Below are 19,974 nucleotides of genomic sequence, written 5' to 3' on the forward strand. Positions count from 1 at the left end.
TACCCTCCCAGGGGAGCCGTAGTGATTGAGGCCACCACACAACACGTTCAGCTCTTTGCGCCGTGCATTTTGATCCCCGCTGCCCACTGTAGGTAGCTTCACTGACTGACTGGATTCTGTCACGTGACGTGCCCTCCCACTGTGCCAACATGGCGGCGCCCAGGTCCTAATCCGGGAAACGTGCACCGAAATTAATTCGGTTTTCCGTGCCGCGAGAGAAGGTGAGGAGGGCCTGGGCGACGCGGGGAGGGATCCTGGCCAGGGGCGGGCCCGCTCGAGGGCTTCCAGCTTCGTAGGGGCAGTTCTCCAAAGACGGGGGGAATGGTGTCAATTTACCGAGGCCTCAGAGTCTCCTTAGTCCCTACTTTAGTGACATGTAAGCCACCCTGCCCGGGAACGCACCTCTCTGATGTTCTCCCTGTTCCCTCCCCCGCCCTCCGAACCAGGCTTGGTTGGCAGAGGCGCCCGCGGATGTCCCGTGGGAGGATCGTTCTGTGGCTAAGCCTGACTCTCCGCTCCGCCCGCAGTATCTGTAGAGCCCGGTTTATGGAGGGGCAGCCCCAACGGCCGCCAGATCCAGCGGCAATGGAGAATGGCACCGAGCACCGCGGAGAAGAGTTCCCACCTGAGGCTCAGGAGACGACGGTCACCGAGGGGGCCGCCAAAATCGTCTTCCCCAGCGCCAACGAAGTTTTCTACAACCCGGTGCAGGAGTTCAACCGGGACCTGACGTGAGTAGGGGTCCCAGATTAGCTTGGCAAAGGGCAGTGGGTCTGTGCGGATGAGGAGATGTGAGCTGACTGTCTCCCACAGATGTGCTGTGATCACCGAGTTTGCTCGCATTCAGCTTGGGGCCAAAGGAATTCAGAGTGAGTGAAGGTCCGGGTTCCTGGTGGGCAGGGGTGTCACACAGCTCTCTCCTTGCCCCGCCCCTTCACGCTCTTACATTTCAGAAAGGCTCCAGCCCTTTCTGTTCCAGGGACTTTGGGGAAGATTTTCTTTCCTGGATCTTCTGAATATTCTGAAGAGCAGGGGGAGGTTTCTCAGAGGGCACTTTGACATCCTCTGACTTGCACTTCTGGGTGGCTGCAGTCAAGGTGCCAGGTGAGAAGGACTTGCAAAAGGTGGTGGTGGACTTGTCGGAGCAAGAGGAGGACAAAGCTGAAGTGAAAGAGGGTGCCCCAGGAGACCAACCTGGAACAGCTGCCGTGGGGGATATCTGCGAGGTGGGCCTTGAACATAGAAGGTGGCAGTTCTGGGGTCCAGTGGGTGATGAAGGAAGGGAAGAGCTGTAGGAGGTGGGTGGGGGAGTGGTTCTCCTCTGGGCCCAGCAGAAGATGGAGATAACCATGTGAATAGGGCTCCCTGCTTACTCCAACAGGAAGGCCTGCGAGTGCTGGAGGGTCTGGCAGCGTCAGGGCTACGTTCCATTCGCTTTGCCAGAGAGGTGCCTGGGCTCCGATCCGTGGTTGCCAACGATGCCTCTGCCAGAGCCGTGGATCTCATGCGCCGCAATGTACAGCTCAATGATGTAGCCCACCTTGTACAGCCCAGCCAGGCAGATGCCCGGTAGGTTCTGGGCAGTAGAGGCTGGTTGCTGGAAGGTGCTTTCTGGAACAAAGTGGCCTGGAGTTAAGTCCTAGCTATGTCATATTCTTGCTCTGTGACCTTGGGAGAGTGGCCTTAACCTCTCTAAGCCCTAGTTCCTTTGTCTGTAAAACAAAGACAGTAGTTTTATAGGGGTTGCTATACTGATTTAAGCGAGTTATACTTGTAATGGCTTGTGTTCTGAGTTAGGAATAAGTACCGTTACCGTCTCCATTTGAGACTTAATTTCTTATACTTTTATTCAGTCGAGTAAACCAGTGTGGATCTAGGGTCTGCTATGTTCCAGGCACTGTTAGCATCAGGACTGAGTCAGTAAACAATACAGGCAAAATCCCTGACTTTGTGGAGTTTGTTATGCAGGGATCAGCAAACTGCAGCCTGCAAGTCCCGAAGCTTGGGGTTTTTTTTTAATGGCCTGCCATCTAAGAATCTAAGAATGTCTTTTACATTTTTAAAGGTCTAGCAAAAGAATGTTTTTTATTCTTCACAAAGCCTAAAATATTTACTTCTCGATCTTTTACAGAAAAATAATGAATTAAAAACCTTTGCTTTCCTAACCATATTATAAACTAATAGATTATAAAAAATAATCATGATAAATAAGTAAACTGTCAGTATACTAGAGGTGAGAAGTTCTGGGAGCAGGGAGAGGATACATGGTACAAGAGACGAAGGAAGGAAAGGAGAAGGTAGCAGTTTTAAATAACACGGTCAGGGAGTTCCCAGGGGGCCTAGTGGTCAAGGATTCAAGTTGTCACTACTTTAGCTTGGGTTTAATCCTGGCCCTGGAACGTTTGCATGCCTCAGAAAAAAATAAAGAATAAAGACATAGGAGTTTCTGTTGTGGCTCAGTGGGCTAAGAACCTGACTAGTATCCATAAAGATGTGGGTTCTATCCTGGCCTCACTCAGTGGGGTAAGGATCCAGCATTGCCAAAAGCTTGCAGCTCCAGTTGGACCCTTAGCCTGGGAACTTCCATATGCTACAGGTGTGGCCCGGATAAATAAATAAATAAATAACAAGGTCAGGGTAGGATGTTGAGAAAGTAGCATTTGCCTTTTCTTAACCTGCAAAGAATAACAATAGTTACAAATCCAGGGAAAACTGTGTGATTACATGAGTAAATGAATCTAGAACCTGCTTGAAACGGTGCCAGTTATATATGTGCCACATCAGACTTAGCTGTTATTTTTGCTGTTGTTAGATGGGTGAACAGGCCCAAGGATGAAGTATTAATGCAATTAGCAAATGGCTAAGCCAGGATCTGAAGCCGGGCAGCTCGCCCCCGAATCCAGGCCCAAACCATCACAGCACATGAGTGAACATGTACAGGGGACAGAGTAGACCCCTGGTGCAGGGGGCTGAGGACCTGGGCCTCTTGCTCCCAGGATGCTGATGTACCAGCACCAGAAGGCATCAGAGCGGTTTGATGTCATCGACCTGGATCCTTATGGCAGCCCTGCCCCTTTCCTGGATGCAGCTGTGCAGGCCGTGAGTGAAGGAGGTGAGGCCAGCCTGATTCAGGGGTCTGTAGGACACAGAGCTTGGGGCCTTGGAGGGTCCTCACCGCTCGGTCCCTCTCCACAGGGCTGCTGTGTGTGACCTGCACGGACATGGCAGTGCTGGCAGGGAACAGCGGGGAGACGTGCTACAGCAAGTACGGGGCCATGGCCCTTAAGAGCCGGGCCTGCCACGAGATGGTGAGGGGGCTCCCAGCACTCCTTCCCACCCTAAGACCTGCTCAGCTTCCTTCCTGGCTCAGCAGCCTGGGCCAGATCCAGCCTAGGGTATTGACCACAAGCCAGTTCTTTAACCGGCATGGTTGCTGAGAGCATGGGCTGCCAATGGTGGTCCTCTAGGGAGGCCAGTAGCTTTGCCCAGGGTAAGAGCGTATGGTGACATTATTCTTTCTAGTATTCTGTCTTTTTTTTTTTTTTTTTTGGCTGTGCCAGGGGCCATGTAGAAGCTCCCAGTCCAGGGATCAAATCTGTGCTGCAGGGAGTTCCCGCTGTGGCTTATCAGGTTCAATCTATGCGGGTGTGGGTCCGATCCCTGGCCTCTCTCAGTGGGTTGAGGATCTGGCATTGCCGTGAACTGTGGCATAGGTTGCAGACGCAGCTTGGATCCCAAGTTTCATGGCTGTGGTGTATGCTGGCAACTTCAGCTCCATTTTGACCCCTTGCTTGGGAACTTCCATATGCTGTGGGTGTGGCCCTAAAAAGCAAAACTAACTAACTAACTAAATAAATAAATAAATCTGCACCACAGCAGTGACAACGCCAGATCCTTTACCTGCTAGACTACCAGGGAACTTTGCTAGTATTCTCTATTTGAACAACTTGGGAACATTTTTAAAAATTTATTTTATTTAAAAAAAATTTTTTAGGGCCACACTTGTGGCATATGGAAGTTCCTGGGCTAGGGGTCCAAGTGGAGCTGCAGCTGCCAGCCTCCCCCACAGCCAGAGCAACCCCACATCTGAGCCAAATCTGCGACCTACGCTTCAGCTTGCAGCAATGCTGGATCTTTAACCCGCTGAGCAAGGCCAGGGGTCATACCCACACCCTCAGGGATACTGTGTCAGGTTCTTAACCTGCTGAGCCAAAGTGGGAACTCTCAAACTTTTTTTTTTTGCCTTTTTAGGGCTGCATCCATGGCATATGGAGGTTCCCAGGCTAGGGGCCAGATTTGTTTCCACTGAGCTACGATGGGAACTCCCCGTTTTGGATTTCTCGTCGTGGCTCAGTGGTTAACGAACCTGACTAGCATCCATGAGGACGCAGGTTCAATCCATGGCCTCATTCAGTGTGTTAAGGATCCGGCATTGCCGTGAGCTGTGGTGTAGGTCGCAGACGTGGCTCGGATCCCGAGTTGCTGTGGCGTAGACGGTGGCTACAGCTCTGATTTGACCCCTAGCCAGGGAACTTCCATATGTCTCGGTGCAGCCCTCCTAAAAAGCAAAATAAATAAATAAATAAAGGCAGTTTTCCCAGGTTTGTGTTTGGCTCTGGGTCCAGGTCCTAGTGTTGCTGGTAGCCTTGGGCACATGACTTCACCTTTTCTGGGCCTCTGTTTTTGCATCTGTGAAATGGGTCTGATGGTGGCCCAGACCCTGTGGGGGATTCACAAAGGCAGGGCTGGCTCTGTGAAAGCGCTGGGAAAGGACGGCCCTTGTCCTTGCTCTTTAAGGGCCCTATTACCAGGTCAGTCTGGGAAGTGCTGCCTCCTTTCCTGTGTCTAAGGCTTCCTGAAGCCCCTGGCAAGGATAAGGCCCCAGAGGTTCTGTAGCACCTGGTACCCCTGTTTCCTGCCCACAGAACCCATTGGGTCCTTGGGTCACGTCACATAGGCGTGGAGCACGTGGACAATACTGATTGGAATAAGTCTGGTTTTCGGGGCCTGTGCTTCCCTTCATCATTTGTGCCCCCAGCAGAGCTGTTAGAGACAGACACATTGTGATTTCAAAGACGAGAGATCTGAGGCTGTCACTTGCCAAGGGTCACTCAGGGCTGGGCTTGGAACCCAGGAAGCGGGCTCCATCTCTGTACTTGTGAGCTCCTTGTGTGGCTCTGGGGTAGAGGGGTGGTGGCAGTGGGGGCAGGGCTGACAGCTGGCGCCCATTCCCCATGCCAGGCCCTGAGGATTGTCCTGCACAGCCTGGACCTCCGTGCCAATTGCTACCAGCGCTTTGTGGTGCCGCTGCTCAGCATCAGTGCCGACTTCTATGTGCGCGTTTTTGTTCGTGTCTTCACCGGCCAGGCCAAGGTCAAGGCCTCAGCCAGGTTAGCCTGGGGCCAGGAAGGGTGATGGACAGCGGGAGGCAACAGGGCCTTTCCTGGGTTGGGGGTGGGGAATAGTCCTGCCCTGGGGAAATGGAAGCCCTAAAGGGGACCAAGTCAACCTGAGGAAGTGTTGAGGTGTGTTGACAACATGAGGAATTGGTAGCCACTCTTGTCCCCTACAGCAAGCAGGCACTGGTGTTTCAGTGTGTAGGCTGCGGGGCCTTCCACCTTCAGCGCCTCGGCAAAGCATCAGGAGCCGCTGGTGGCCGGTGAGCGAGGGGTGGGAGAGGAAGGTGAAAGGGCATCCCAGCCAGGGTCGCCACCCCCAACCACCCCTCTCTGTGCAGGGTCAAGTTCTCTGCAGCCTGCGGTCCCCCTGTGGCCCCTGAGTGTGAGCACTGTGAGCAGCGACACCAGGTGAGCCTGGACAAGTATGGGGGTGGGGGGTCAAAGGGGCTTCAGGGGTCCTGGCAGTCCTGAGTCTTGCTCATCTGGTGACACCAGGTGAGGCTGGGCAAGTGGGGGTGGTGCTTCAGGCGTCCTAGCAGTCCTGAATCTTGTTCATCTGGTCCCGGTGTGTCCAAGCTTGGTGGCCCCATGTGGGCAGAGCCCCTCCATGACCTGGACTTCGTAGGCCAAGTCCTTGAGGCTGTGAGTGCCAACCCTGGTCGCTTCCACACGGCGGAAAGGATCCGAGGGGTCCTGAGCGTCATCACTGAGGTAGGGACTGGGCCATGACCGGGAGAGGGCTCCTGCCTGTGCCCAGCCAGCCTCCTTCCATCTGCCCCACACCCAACCCATCCCCCCTTGTAGGAGCTCCCAGATGTACCTCTCTACTACACACTGGACCAGCTGAGCAGCACCATCCACTGCAGCACTCCCAGCCTCCTGCAGCTGCGGTGAGGGTGGGCTGGGGGTGGAATCATGCCTGGATGTCTTGGGGCAAGTTTGACCCCTCTTGGGCCAGAGTCCCCTGTGAAATGGAGATCTAACATGACCCAGGTCAGCGTTCCCGCGTGGCACAGCAGGTTAAGGATCCAGCATTGTTACTGCATCAGCTACAGGTTGCTGCTATGGTGTGGACTTGATCCCTGGCCCAGGAACTTCCACATGCCGCAGGTGCGGCCAAAAAACCAAACAAACAAAAACATGACTCTGGAGTTCCTGCTGTGGTGCAACATGATTAGTGGCATCTTGGGAGTGCTGGGACACACGTTCAAACCCCTGCCTGGCACAGTGGGTGCGGGATCCGGCATTGCTGCAACTGCAGCTTGGGTTGCCACTGTGGGTCGGATCTAATCCCTGGCCCAGGAATTCCATATGCTGCGGTGGGGTGGCAAAAAAAGAAGGAAAGGAAGAAAAAAAACCCATGACCCAGGTCTAGGGCTTCTGGTGCACAGGGACTTAAAACAGCTTTTAGAAGACATAAGCCCTGGCCAGGGGGTTGTCTTACTGTTACGAGGCACATTATGCAGGCAGTGTTGTCACCAGGAGGTGTGCAGCCATGCCAAATCCCTAAAATAAGGCTCACACCTGCCCCCAGGTCAGTACTGACTCGGGGGTCCAGGCTCTCCCTCACAATCTCCGCCCCCCCTCATCCCCAGGTCAGCCCTCCTCCATGCTGGCTTCCGGGTCTCACTCTCCCATGCCTGTAAGAACGCAGTGAAGACGGACGCCCCCTCCTCGGCCCTCTGGGACATCATGCGCTGCTGGGTGAGGCCAGGCCTGGCCAGATGGGATAGGGAAGGCAGGGGATAGTTAGTGGCAGCATCCTGTGACCTCTGACCTTTGCCTCCCAGGAGAAGCAGTGTCCAGTGAAACGGGAGCGCCTGTCAGAGACCAGTCCAGCGTTCCGCATTCTCAGCGTGGAGCCCAGGTACAGACACAGGCAGGGATACAGCTGCCCTCCGGCACGGGAAGCAGACAACACAGACACATCCACTCGCAGACACATGCTTACTGTTCAAATGAGATCCACAATTCAATTGCTTCTCTCCCTCTGCTTCTGCCCTCACCCTATTCTGGCCCCATTACTATACCCTGGGGGCCAGTAGTCTCCTTTGCCCTGAGCCCCCAGCTCCTGCCCCCCTAGTCTCTTCTCTCTGTGGCAGCCAGGGGGCACCTGTGAGCACAAGTCAGACCCCCTCCCTTCTTTGCTCAGAGCTCTCAGTGGCTCCCACTGACTCAGTAGAAACTTGGTTCTATCTGCCTGCCCTCCCTCATCTCCCCATCACCTACCTGCCCTCATGTGTCCCCTCCCCCCCATTCTGCACTGGCCTCACCCAAACTCACCAGGCACAGTCCCCCTCAGGGCCTTGGCATGACCTTTCCTTCTGCTTATAGCGCTGTCTGCAGGTCCCCTCATGGCTTTTCTCTCAGCATCTTCAGGTGGTTCTGCTGCCCTGCCCTGCACTGCACTCCTTCCCAGACTCCCCAGTCCCTCCACCCTGCTCTCTTTTCCCCCAAACTCTCATCTCATGCCCAAATACAATATAATTTGCTGATTTTTTTTTTTTCTTTTTTGGCTGCCCCACGGCATATGGAGTTGCCAGGTCAGAGATGAGATCCAAGCCACAATTGCACCTTACGCCACAGCTGCCACAGTGCTGGATCCTTAACCCACTATGCCAGGCCAGGGATCGAACCCGCATCCCAGAGACACCGCCAATCCCGGGACACCACAGTGGGAACTCCAATTTGCTGATTTCTGATTTGCCCCATTGCTTGTCTGTTTCATGTGCTAGAACATCAGCTCTGCCAGCAGCAGGCTTTAGGCACACTGTAGGCAATCGACAAATGTGTATTAAATGAATGATAGAATCCTGACATCTGCACACACAGCTTTCCCAGGGTACATGGAGCTGCACAGAGGTGGGTAGGCCGTGGGGCAGTTGCCCTTCAGCCCCCACCCCCATTTCCCCAGGCTGCAGGCCAATTTCACCATCCGGGATGATGCCAACCCCAGCTCCCGCCAGCGAGGACTCAAGCGTTTCCAGGCCAACCCCGAAGCCAACTGGGGTCCCCGTCCCCGTGCCCGGCCAGGGTGAGCAAGAGTGGGGTGGAGGTGGGGCTTGGCTTGGGGCAGGGGGCGGGGGAGTCAGGGCAAAGGCCAGGGGGAGTCCCAGTTACTCACATTCCTACACAGAGGCAAGGCAGCAGGCGAAGAAGCTATGGAAGAGAGACGCAGGCTGCTCCAGAATAAGCGGAAAGAGCCACCTGAGGACCCAGCCCAGCGGGCTGCTCGGCTCAAGACATTTCCCTGCAAGAGGTTCAAGGAGGTGAGGCGCCCCCTAACCCACACTGAAGCACACATGGGTTCCCTTCCCAGCAACAGGGCAGGGCCAGGCAGAGCTGGGAGAACCAGGGCCAGGTGAGTGTGTGGGAGTGAGCTCCCCATCTAGGACAAGAACCCAGCAGAGGTTGCCAAGTTCCAGACCTGGGTTCATTCATACCCACCATACCTCTCACCAGGGCACCTGTCAACGGGGGGACCAGTGCTGCTACTCGCATAGCTCCCAGACACCCAAGGCCACTGCTGAAGCTACCCCCACTGACTGTCCAGAGGCCCCCAGTCAAAACCCCCTTGGGCCTGGGGCTACTTCTGGTCCAGGCATAGATTGAGCGAATAAAGTTTTCACCTTCCCCTGGCTGTCATTTGTCTGTCTGTCCATCTGCCTGAGGGGCTCTGCTCATCTCTCTAGCTGCCTGTCTGGGGTCTGTCCATCTGTTTTAACTCCATGGGGAGCTCTGTGCCTCTGGGGTTGGTTTGTCCCGGCCTGAATGAGGTCCTGTCAGTGTTTTCTTTTTTTTTTTTTTTTTTTGCTGCACCCTCAGCTTGTGGAAGTTCTTGGGCGAGGGATTGAACCCATGCTGCAGTTGCAACCTGCACCACATATGTGGCAAAGCTGGATCCTTAACCCATTGCACCACAAGGGAACTTCCCTGTCAGTGTTTCTGAATGGAGTATTCTGTGTGCTGGGGAGGCGGGAGCTGATCATCTGCCTGCAAGGTGCTCAGCCACCCATTTGCCGGCACCTGCGGTTCCTGAGATGGCCACGGGGCGGCAGCCGTGCTTTCACGCCCGCGAGGGCCTTTACCCCCGTCCTCTTCCTCCCATCCTCCCAGCATCCCTCAGCGCTCCCAGAACGCTGGTACGCGCACAGGCGGGTGCTCTAGCCACCGCGCCCCCATATGGACTTCTCGCGCCCGGCTCCCCGCTGGGGCCTTGGCGGAAGCCAGACCGGAACCAGGCGCCTTGTGCATCCGCTCCAGACCAGGTGCTTCCTGCCCTGCGGCCCCTCGGGCTGCACACTGAGGCACCCGGCAGCTTGCTGCAACCCCTCCCCCCCCCGGGGGGGCAGGGGGCTGGCATGTTAACAGAGAGGCCTGGGGCCCAATCGCCATCCTGCCACGTGGTAGCTGTGGGACCTGCAAGCACCCTTCACCTTGCTTCATCCCCATCTGTAAAATGAACCTAATTCCAGAACCCATCCTATTAGCTTGGATACCACAGTTAACAAATGCTTAGGACTGTACTCTTGCTTCTCTGGGACAGTAGGATTGTGGCTTGTGGGGTCCTGAGCCTCACCTGATTCCTAAGAGGATGGTGATGGTGGCAGCTGAGGGCCTACCTGCGGCTCCTGCAGTCACCCAGATACACACTGGGCAGAGCTTGACCGACCCAGGTGGGAGGGTGCTGGGGATAAACAACAGTGTTGTCCACTGATTACTTAGTTGTATCTGGTGGCCCTCTCTTCGTGAGGTCCGGCAGGATTTTGAGTTTTACCGCCATTCCAAGATTATTTACTCCACATCTCTTTGTCGCTGCCCACCCTGAAGTGGTCAGCACCGTGGGATGAGGGCCAGGGACCTCCAAGCTGGGACTATGTGATCCTGTGATATAGAGGCCAGGACTGTGGGAACCTGTCGGGGGCACCTATTAGAAAGTTCTGCCAGCTCTGGCACCATAGGAAATCTCCCCCAGCTGTGGCACTTCCTCTCACCCTCCTAGGCCTGGCAAGGTGGTGAGGATGGTGCACTGGGGGCTCAAGACACCTGCCTAGGATGGACACCCAAGGCCAGACTGGCAGAACTGCCCTCCAGTCAGTGCCCCACACCGGGGTGGGGTTGGCAGAAAGGCACAGGAAGCACTCTGTAGAAAGAGGAACCAGGCAGGGTGAGGAGAAGGGGGCCCCAGGTCACGAGGCCCCAGCGGGGCCGGAAAGGGCTCTCCTCCACCCTCATGAGTACAGACACAGCAAGGGGTATTCAAAGCTGGAGGACAAACCCAAGTGACATAGGGGCCACTGCAGCCCTACCTTGGTTCTCTTCTGCGTGCATCTGGGCACCTCGGGCCCAGGGGTGTGCACTAGGGCCAGGATCCTCTAGTGCCTGGGGTACGGAAGGTAAGGCCCTGAGGGGTGACAGACAGTCCAGCATGTGCCAGCGGGGGGCGGGGCCATGAGGCCCGCGCGCGCTCGGAGATCCCCGCCTGCCCGCCTGCCGGTTTCCTCCGGGGTCAGCCCGGCTCCTTATCAGGCGCGGCCAGGCCCTTATCTGCACTAGCCCAGCATCCTCTGGCCACTGCGCCAGGGGTGAGAGGGAGGAAACCAGGCCGCCAGGGGCGGGGAGAGGGCGGGCGGCCCAGAGCTGCACACTTTCCCTGGAGGGACCTACGCTGTTACCGCCGCGGTGGCCCTTGGGAGCCGAAGAAGAGAGGCGGCCCCATGCCACGGCTCAGACAGGGCGGCCAGCTGCCAGCGGTAAGGAGCTCAGAGGCCGGAGCGGGGTGGCGGCGCCTGCCTGAAGCCGTAACCGCATCCTGGCCCTGAAGGACCGAATCAGGGCCCATCAGCAGGCAGCCGGACCGGTGCTGGGGTAAGAGTGGTGTGGGCCTGAAGCGGGATCCTGGACCCACCTGCATTCATTCATTCGTTCCTTCATTCATCTGGGGGGCCCACTAAGTGAGAGGTCAGGCCAGCTTCCCCAGTGCCTAGCTAGGGAAGACAGGGCAGATGGGCCAGGAATCCCAGACATTGCTGGGACGCTGGGCCATGGGGCCAAGAGGGACCAGGGCTGTGTGAGTAGGGTGCACAGGGGTGGATGCTAATGGGGTAGGGAGGGTGGGAGGACACCAAAGCCAGAGGGAGGACTGGAACCTGACTTTGTACTGAGCAGTAGGGCTAGCATATGGAGTCATAGTGTCAGAGGTGGGGTTGCAAGGTTAGTAAGGGGGATGTTTTTAGGGGGAGTGGTCATTGGAGTGATTACGGAGGACTTTCAGAGTCTGACATGGAGACAATGGGAAGAGCCTCAGAGTTATAGCTGAGGGCCACATGGTCAGCCTGGGGGCAGTGGTCAGTGATGGAGCAGTCAAAACGGTGGAGGGACTCCAAGGTCACATGGTGTCAATGAAGAATCTTGAGATCAGATCTGAGGGTCACAGGGAGCCTGCTGGGGTCACAGGGTCCATCAAGGATTTCCTTCCTTGTCCCTCCCTCCAGGCTCCAGGTGAGAGAGGATTCTGGAAAAAGGGAATTTGCTCAGGGGCTCCACAGCTGAAGCCTCACCAACAGCTCAGAAGCACTACTGCTGAGCTCAGCGCTGCCCGGCACCTCCTGCCCTTGAGTTGGACCCCCTCTCATGTCCTGGTAGTTTCTGGGCCCATCCCCCATCAGCCTTTGCCTATTGAACTGCCATCCTCTCCCCCTCCCCCACGCCACGTTGCTCTCCCATTTGAGGACCCTCAAATGGACTAAGGGTGGGGGGTAGCTTCTGATTCTCCCCTCCCCACTCTACTGGCTTCCTTCCTCGCACAGGTGAGCTCCTCCTTGGGGTCCATGTGCCCGCCCGAGGCCCAGGCAGAGGTGGGCCCCACCATGACGGAGAAGGCCAAGATGGTGTGTGCCCCCAGCCCAGTGCCTGCCCCACCCCCCAAGCCTGCCTCACCGGGGCCCCCAAAGGCAGAGGAGGTGGGCCACAGAGGCTCCTCACCACCCAGGCTGCCCCCTGGTGTGCCAGTGATCAGCCTGGGCCACACCAGGCCCCCAGGGGCAGCCATGGCCAGCACGGAACTAAGTGCCCTCCGTCCCCCGCTGCTGCAACTCTCCACCCTGGGAACTACCCCGCCCCCGCTGGCCCTGCATTACCACCCTCACCCCTTCCTCAACAGGTCAGTGGGGGACTGGGACCTGGGAGGAATCCGGGGCCAGGGTCCTTACCCACAAAGCATTAGTGACCCACGACCCCTTACAGCCTCTACATTGGGCCAGCAGGACCTTTCAGCATCTTTCCTAGCAGCCGTTTGAAGCGGAGACCAAGCCATTGTGAGCTGGAGCTGGCCGAGGGTGAGTATGGGTTTGTGTTCCCACAGCCGTCTTTGCTGGGACCCACATCTGTCCCCTACCCTTCCACAGGGAGAGGTGTTGCCAGTGCACACACACACAGGACAGCCCACACGGGGGCTCAGTACTCAGATTACACCCATGTGCAAAACCACAGACCCATGGCCAGTTCCATACGACCACAGCCACCCATCAAGCCACAAGGAGTCATGGCAAAACACAATATGGCATGGGGGCTACAAAATGACAGCTCCACTCAAACACAGAGCTGCGCAGGAAACAGCCACAGGACAACAGTCAGGCAAGAGACAGCCACATAAGAGATAGCCACAGGACCACAACCTCACCGGAGACAGATAGACAACCACAGCCACTGAGGTCGGCCACACAGGAATTAGCCATACGACCACAACCACATGGCAAGATCACACACCACAGCCATTTAGATACACCAGGAGTTCACATGGCCATCTGAGGCCTGAACAGGACCAAAGTCACAAGGAGAGAAACTCGCACACCCAGCCACACACAGGATGAGAACAGCAGGGACGGCTCCCTAGACCGGGAGCCACAGGAAACATTTCCCTAGGGAACCTCTGCCATGGACAGAGATACAGAAGCTTGGGCCTGTGATATTCCTTGTCTAGGCGGCCGGGGGGGTTAAGGTGCGGGGGCTGCTAACTGAAAGGAGAGCTACACGTGGATCCTATACATGGATCCCTTGGGTGGAGAAAAAGCCCCAGCCCATCGCCAGTGTTGAAGTCCCCATGAGGGAGGGCACTAGGAGCCTGAAATAAGAGCAGGTGGGGGTGCCCCGCGCCGGGCCTTGGCGCCAACCCTGCCGCTCCTGTCCGCAGGGCACCAACCCCACAAGGTAGCCCGGCGCGTGTTCACCAACAGCCGGGAGCGCTGGCGGCAGCAGAACGTGAACGGTGCTTTCGCCGAGCTCAGGAAGCTGCTGCCAACGCACCCGCCCGACCGGAAGCTGAGCAAGAACGAGGTGCTCCGCCTTGCCATGAAATACATTGGCTTCCTGGTGCGGCTGCTACGCGACCAGGCGGCAGCTCTGGCCGCAGGCTCCGCCCCGCCGGGGCCCCGCAAACGGCCCGCGCACCGAGGGCTGGACGACGGTGCCCGCCGCGGGCTGTGTCACGGGGCCGAGGTGGTGGCACGCCCGCAGCCTGCGCCGGTGACCGGCCCCAACGGCAGCCCCGGTGGTGCTGCCCGGCCCATCAAGACAGAGCAAGCGGCTGTGAGCCCGGAGGTTCGGTGATGTCCACGGTGTTGCCTCTGAGCCGAGAGGCACAGGGAACTAAGCCCAGGGGCGTCCAGGAAAGGGCGGGCCATGCGCAACACCTGCTCTGGAGCGAACTCTCCCAAAGAGGGACAATCGAGGACGTCCCCTTCAGGGGAAAGGGCCTGGGGGTCTGTAAGGGCGACGTCGCCCCCAGGGGCCCTGCAGACCCTTTTATCACCCACCGCCCGCTAGAAGTCCGCGTCCCCTTCCCGGGGGCGAGGTCCGGGAACGAACATATCAGAGCTGTCATCGGACCCAAGCGGTGCCTCATTTTTCCGCTCTGTGGGGGTCACCGAATGAAGTGGGGAGAGGCCGGAGAACCTTCTTTCTCACCTGCGCCCCCTCATGGAGTTTCAGAGATAACTCGCTCCTCGACGGTGTCCGCGGCCTGCCTGGCTGGAAAAAGAGGCGCAGAATCCACGCGGTGGCCCCAACCCACCGATCCCAAACAAGTCCCGCACGATCGCGTTAGCGAAGGCTCAGGCGCTCTTGCTTTTGTTTTTCTTTATTTCTTTATTTCACATACACATTAGCCATTCAATGGAGAAGCCGGAGAGAGTCAGGCAAAGATGGTATAACAGAAGCGCAGTGACGGGGGCGGGGTTGGGTGGGGCAGGGCGGAGAGGGAACAAACGGGCTGGCTGCCTACTTGCATTCCGCTAGGACACTGAAAACCCAGAAAACAAAACAGACAGTAAACTACCCTTGTTTCTTATGTATCTCAGTGCAGAGACGGGGGTGGAGGGCAGAGAGAGGGGGAGACCAGGCTGAAGGAAGAGGAGCGGAGGGACAGGGGACGCTAAGGGGGAAGCACACCAAATCCATTAGTACTATATATAGAGATACTCGTATATACTGCGTTTCTTAGCCTAAGAAGAAACTTGTTTGACGGGACGGGCGGCCTTTGCGGTCCGCGATGCTGGTGCTGGTCGGGCGCACGGATCTCCCGGGGCCGAAGCGGGGCTGGCCCAGGCTGGCTTGCGGGGGGAGGGGGGCGCCCCAAGGGTGGGTGGGGGGAGCAGAGGCGGGGCTGGGGTGCCCCTCGGGCTCTCGATTGGGGGACAATAGTTCTCGTGACTTTATTGCTCCTTTATTTTCTCTCGTGTAGGGGGGTCCGTTCAGCACGGTCGGGGTGGGGAAATGGTGGGTCGTCTGAGCCACCCGGCCCCTCTGGGACCCAGAGCGCGGCGTCCGCTCCGCCAGCACGGGGGTGAGAACAAGGCACTAGGTCGGCCGGCCAGCGCGGGGGCGGGTGTGTAAGGCAGTCGACGGGGTTGGTTGCAGGGTAGGATGGGGCTGTGTGCGGGGCCGTGTGCGTGCGTGCGTGCGTGCGCGGGCCTGGGCTAATCGATCTGTCAGCTTGGCTGGTCCTGTCCTGGAGCGTCGACCCTTCCCCGTGCTCCCCGGAGGGTAACGGGGGTGGGGGTGGGAGGAGTGATGTTGAGTCGCGGGCGTTGGGAAAAGGGGGTAGGAAACTACCAACTTGCTGAGCGCGCTCCTGATAATGCTGGTGAGGGTCAAGTTGGCGTCTGGCTCAAAGAAGGACGCTCGGGGCGGAGAGGGAGGGAGGGGGACGTTTGTTCGTTGGCATTGACCTCTGCGGGGGAGGGGCTGGGGGCCCGCCGCCGCGCCCCCGTGCCCGGACGCGGCGAGGAGGGAGCGCTGGGCCCCGGGGAGGGGGCGCCCGGGGAGACCCGCGGCCAGAGCAGCCCGCCGCCGGGCGCATGCCGCTGTCCCGTTCCGTTAAACTCAACAAAGAAGGGATATGCGTGTTCCTAACAAGTGCAGGATATTTAATTGATTCATAAACTTATGTATAATAGTTTGTGGGTTTTTTAAAACGTACTTTATAATGTAAGAAGCACCAGGGTTTTTATGTTGAATTATCTTTAAAGTAATTTTCTCTCGTCCTTTTCCTTTTTGATCTTGTGTTGATTTTTTTTAATGTCGAGGTGGTTTGTTTTTTTTTAATTCTAAAATGTGAACGTTTCCTTCAGCCCTCCCACCGAAACCGAGAACGAACGACGAAACAAATAAAAACCCCAGATCATCCTCGTCAACGCAGGAAGACGACTTAAAAAAAAAAAAACTGAAAAGGAACAAAAAAAAAAAAGGAAAAAACACTCAGCTTTCGTTATCCCCGCGCAGGGCGGGGCAGGCCCGGTTCTTTTAGCGTCCCCAGAGCCGCGAGGACATTACAACAAAAATAGAATTTTTTTCTTAATCTCTTAACATACAAAGATAGGAAAACTCTCTGATGCATTGCACTTGGTTCAATGAAAAAAAAAAAGTTCATTTCCCCCATATATATTTTTTTTGTGGGTTTTTTTCTCTTCTAACACATCCCCACATCTCCTGTCGCCCTTGTCGCCCCTCGCCTGCCCCTCACAACAACACTTGGGAAAGGAGCGGCCCCCCACCCCACCCCACCCCACCCCACCCCCTGTGCCCACCCGGGCAGCCCTGCAGGGCGCGCTCCCGCCCGGGCCCAGCTGGCCTGCAGCTTCCGACCTCGCCTGGGCGGGCGCCCCGCAGACCCCTTCCCCCGCGAGCCTACCGCACCCGCGGCCCCGATTGTCTTCGAGGGAAGGGGCGTGTGCGGGCAGGGGGTCAGGGGGTCCCTTCTGCTCCCCTCTCAGCTCTGACCCTGTTTAGCCAACCAAACTGAAAAATCATTGCACTTTGACCGCGCGTCACGCCCGGCCCCCCCCTGCCCCCCTCCCCCCGCCCTACTCCCCACGACCCCCCCAGGCTCCCGCGGGATCCCCTGTCCCTGCTTCTCAGACCCGGTCCTCCCCAGAGCTGCACGCGGATGGGGGAGGGGCTTTGCTCAACATCCAACAAAAGCCACCCTGGAGCCGGCCACCTAGTGGCTTCCAGCTGGGGACCTGCACCACTCGCTGGCCCCTTTTGCCCCAGGTAAGGGCCTTCCTCTTCTCCCTAGCCACCTCCCTCCCCTCCTTCCCTCCCTTTGCTTGGGGCCACAGCCTCACAAACTAGATTCACAATAAATAAAGCCCATAACCCACCCCTATGTGGTGCAATGTTGGGTTGATTGACTTTCAGAGGATCCTGACCTGTGCTTTGTGTTTTCAAACAGTTAAGAAGGAGAGAGAAAGAGAGAGAGAGGCACAAGGACTCCAGATGGGGGCCAAGGAGGGAGATGCAGGGAGGAGGGAGTAAGGCACAGAAAGACAAGCCAGAGGGGCCAAGTCACACCCTGGAAGAGGGCTGGGTGTGCTCATGCTCCCATCCCTCCCAGGGGGGCTTCTGAAGACCCTCTGGACAGGCCCCCAACCATCCCTTGGGGGAGGAGGGAGCTGCCGGGGAGGGGGGAGAGCTACTTCCTGTGGTGTGTTATCAAATTGTTCCCAAGTTGCTCAAATGGAGGAGTTCCCAATTGCAACAGCAAAAACCCTAAACAATGAATGCCCCACCCCTAAATAAAGAGTAAAGACAGTACAGCTGAAATCCAGAGAGAAGTGGCCATGGGGTGGTGTGGTGGGAAAAGAGGGGGCAGAGAAAAGCTCCAAAACACTTTTGAAAAAGGACCGACACCCAACACCCTCCAAAGGAACAGAAAGTCGGCGAGTAGGACGCCTACCTAGCGCAGGTGGAGGTTTAGCCGACAGCAGCGGCGGCTGCCTCGCCTCGTCCTCCTCGCTCGCCTCCGGGGTCCCCTTTCTGCTCCACTCTCCGGCCCGGCCACAGCAGGGCTGTCTTGTGTGAGGGGCAGGGGCAGGGACCAATAGGGCGGAGCGAGGGCACCTGCATGCGGGACTGGGGTTTGGGGGTGACCTGGGGCTCAACTCCCCTCATGTGTGGCTGTCAGGAGAGTAACCTTCCTGGCCTGCCTTGGGAGAGAGGGAAGAGGGGACCTGTCCCAGGCTGGGATGGGCCATTGAGAGCATTCCGACTTTTTCCTATGGACTGTACAGAGGGGTTTGGGGCCCCAGGAACTGCCCCTGCAGCTCGGGGTGGGGTGGCAGAACACCCTCCATTCTGGGAGCATGAAACTAGCTCCAGGAGATTCCCCCTTGCCCAGCCGAGGTGGAGGGGGTGCTTCTAGCCTGAGGGTGGGGCAGGGGGACCTGCAGGCCACCCTGCCTCACCCGGTCTGGAGCAGCTGGGGGAAGAAGCCAGAGGCAAAGGCAGTGAGGGAGGGAGGGGTGGGGTCTGGAGGGAAGAGCCCTCTGGATCTGCACCCCATCATCTTTTCAAGCTGGTCCTCCAAGCTCCCCTACTGAAGCTCCGACCCTAGTCGAGGGTGGGGTTCCCCTAGGAAGGGTGAGGGTGGGGGACAGGCCCCTTCAGAATTGTGCTGGTTGCTTTGTTTGGGGATTTTGTTCCTTCCCCAGAAGGCTGGGACGGGATATGGGGGGAGGAAGGCAGTTCTGCATCCTTTCTTTTCTGCCCTCTACTTGACAGAGTCTGTTTTGCATGTTTCTTTCTGCTTGGCTGCTGGTGCACAGCTCCACTGAGACCTCTTCTGAGGGCTCTCCAAGAGAACTGGGCTGCTTCTGGGGGCCTGCAGGGGTCCCCGGGCTGGAGGAGAGAAGGGCTGAGTGGCTGACGACGTCTAATTTTTGCTTTTCGGTGGGGCTGGGCTGGGCTGGGGGATTTTTCCACGTCTCAAAATTTCTTCTCCCCCCGTTTGAGGAACCTCTTTTCATTTTGTCATTTCTTTCGTCGATCTTATCAGAGGAACCAGGACTGAAATGGGACAAAGAAGAGACAATATTGAGAAGAGCAAGGGCAGGTCCCTTCCCACTCCCACCAGGTCCTGTGACTCCAGGCTAATCCCAGCAGAGCCAAGGACACCGACACCTCACACAGAGGTACAGCCCCACACTATCGGTCCTTCCTGTAGGAATCCTGTCCCTGCCAAGAGACCCTGCCTCCCAGTGCTAGAGTCCAGCTGGCCTTCCCGTGGGCACTGTGCCCAGCGGGTGGGACCCCCATGGCTGGCACTGGCACAGGCACAGACCTGGGATTTGGCCATGTTTCCAATTGTTTAGGTTTTTGTGTGGGTCCTGGAGGGTGGGGGAGGATGCCAGGCTCCAGCTTTTGTCCCTAGAGGGGTTTAGGGAGTGGGGTGGGGGTAGCCTCAGCTTCTTGCTGAGTTTTCTTTCTGTCTCTTTGGATTAAAAGTAGAAATTCCTGTTTGTATACCTCAGCTAAGGTCCCAAAGGCTAAAAGGAGGGGTGGGCACCACATGGCTTTCTTTAGTCCCTAGCAGTACTGAGCCTGGGTGAAGGGACCAATAGCCCACTGGGCTTGATCTTCTATCCTCCTGGGCACTAACTAGGCCCTTTAGAACCACCTGAGGCTCCCTCGGGTGGGCATCACTGCCCTCAGGGTGCCAGCAGGGGGCGCCACATTCCCATAAACAGGCTCTGGGAATCACTCAGCAAAAAACAAACCCAGGGTGGACCCCCAGGACTGGGTTGCCCTCTGCAAAAGGCTCTGGGCCTACCTCATGGCCAAGGGGCTGGGCGGAGAGGGGCTCCTCTATGGTCTACTGTATGCCTGGCGGTATCCTTGGGGCAAAACGGGGCGGGGGGGTGTCCTTGAAAATGCATCTTGGGGCCTCTCCCAGGCTCTGGGTCACAGACTTAGATCTGCTGAGGCCCAGCAGAGCTAACTACAGAGCATGTGCCAGGTACTGACTCATTCTATCCTCGCTCCAACCCTTCACAGAAACCAGGTGAAAAGAGGGTAGTTGACCTGCCTGAGGCCACAAAGCCTGCATGGCTGAGCTGGGACTCAAATGCAGTGGGCAGCTCAGTCGATGCTCCTAACTGCACGTGTGGTATGTTCACAGGGAGGCAGGGTCTATGGCGAGCAGAACACCTGCACCTTGCCAAGGCTGTGGCCAAGGCTGCCGCATCAGGGCAAGGGCCTAAGGCACCTAGATCAGCCAACTTTATAAAAGAAGCTCAAA

General features: G+C 57.3%; 3 protein-coding genes across 13 annotated transcripts in view; 2 read left to right on the top strand and 1 right to left on the bottom strand.

Moving 5' to 3' along the window:
- The first annotated feature begins 110 nt into the window (after positions 1 to 110).
- Positions 111 to 9,039, top strand: TRMT1 (tRNA methyltransferase 1). 4 transcript variants are annotated; one of them, XM_047776887.1, is made up of 17 exons: positions 111 to 221; positions 528 to 731; positions 814 to 869; positions 1,093 to 1,226; positions 1,382 to 1,569; positions 2,997 to 3,112; positions 3,196 to 3,308; positions 5,242 to 5,390; positions 5,573 to 5,659; positions 5,738 to 5,807; positions 5,976 to 6,110; positions 6,204 to 6,289; positions 6,995 to 7,103; positions 7,190 to 7,266; positions 8,314 to 8,433; positions 8,536 to 8,668; positions 8,862 to 9,039. In XM_047776887.1, the coding sequence occupies exons 2-17, from the start codon at positions 547 to 549 to the stop codon at positions 9,009 to 9,011; spliced, it is 1,908 nt and encodes a 635-aa protein (XP_047632843.1). In that variant the 5' UTR covers positions 111 to 221; positions 528 to 546; the 3' UTR covers positions 9,012 to 9,039. The 4 variants fall into 4 exon arrangements, with proteins under 4 accessions (XP_047632843.1, XP_047632842.1, XP_047632844.1 ...); XM_047776886.1 differs by having other exon boundaries at positions 114 to 221; positions 447 to 731; XM_047776888.1 differs by lacking the exons at positions 8,536 to 8,668; positions 8,862 to 9,039 and having other exon boundaries at positions 114 to 221; positions 447 to 731; positions 8,314 to 8,437.
- A 1,298-nt stretch (positions 9,040 to 10,337) lies between these two features.
- Positions 10,338 to 14,512, top strand: LYL1 (LYL1 basic helix-loop-helix family member). 2 transcript variants are annotated; one of them, XM_047776898.1, is made up of 5 exons: positions 10,338 to 11,267; positions 11,894 to 12,040; positions 12,209 to 12,561; positions 12,645 to 12,736; positions 13,591 to 14,512. In XM_047776898.1, exons 3-5 carry the CDS (start codon positions 12,230 to 12,232, stop codon positions 14,004 to 14,006), a joined length of 840 nt encoding a protein of 279 aa, XP_047632854.1. In that variant the 5' UTR covers positions 10,338 to 11,267; positions 11,894 to 12,040; positions 12,209 to 12,229; the 3' UTR covers positions 14,007 to 14,512. The 2 variants fall into 2 exon arrangements, with proteins under 2 accessions (XP_047632854.1, XP_047632855.1); XM_047776899.1 differs by having other exon boundaries at positions 11,894 to 11,900.
- A 7-nt stretch (positions 14,513 to 14,519) lies between these two features.
- NFIX (nuclear factor I X) overlaps positions 14,520 to 19,974 on the bottom strand; it is a 102,491-nt gene continuing 97,036 nt past the window's right edge. For all 7 annotated transcript variants that reach the window (XM_047776891.1, XM_047776896.1, XM_047776892.1 and 4 more), the window contains one exon: positions 14,520 to 18,743. In XM_047776891.1, coding sequence (XP_047632847.1) covers positions 18,729 to 18,743 — 15 coding nt within the window. In that variant the 3' untranslated portion in view covers positions 14,520 to 18,728. The remainder of the gene's footprint in view (positions 18,744 to 19,974) is intronic.

Source organism: Phacochoerus africanus, chromosome 4 (assembly GCF_016906955.1).
Source record: "Phacochoerus africanus isolate WHEZ1 chromosome 4, ROS_Pafr_v1, whole genome shotgun sequence".
NCBI classification, from domain to species: Eukaryota; Metazoa; Chordata; class Mammalia; order Artiodactyla; family Suidae; genus Phacochoerus; species Phacochoerus africanus.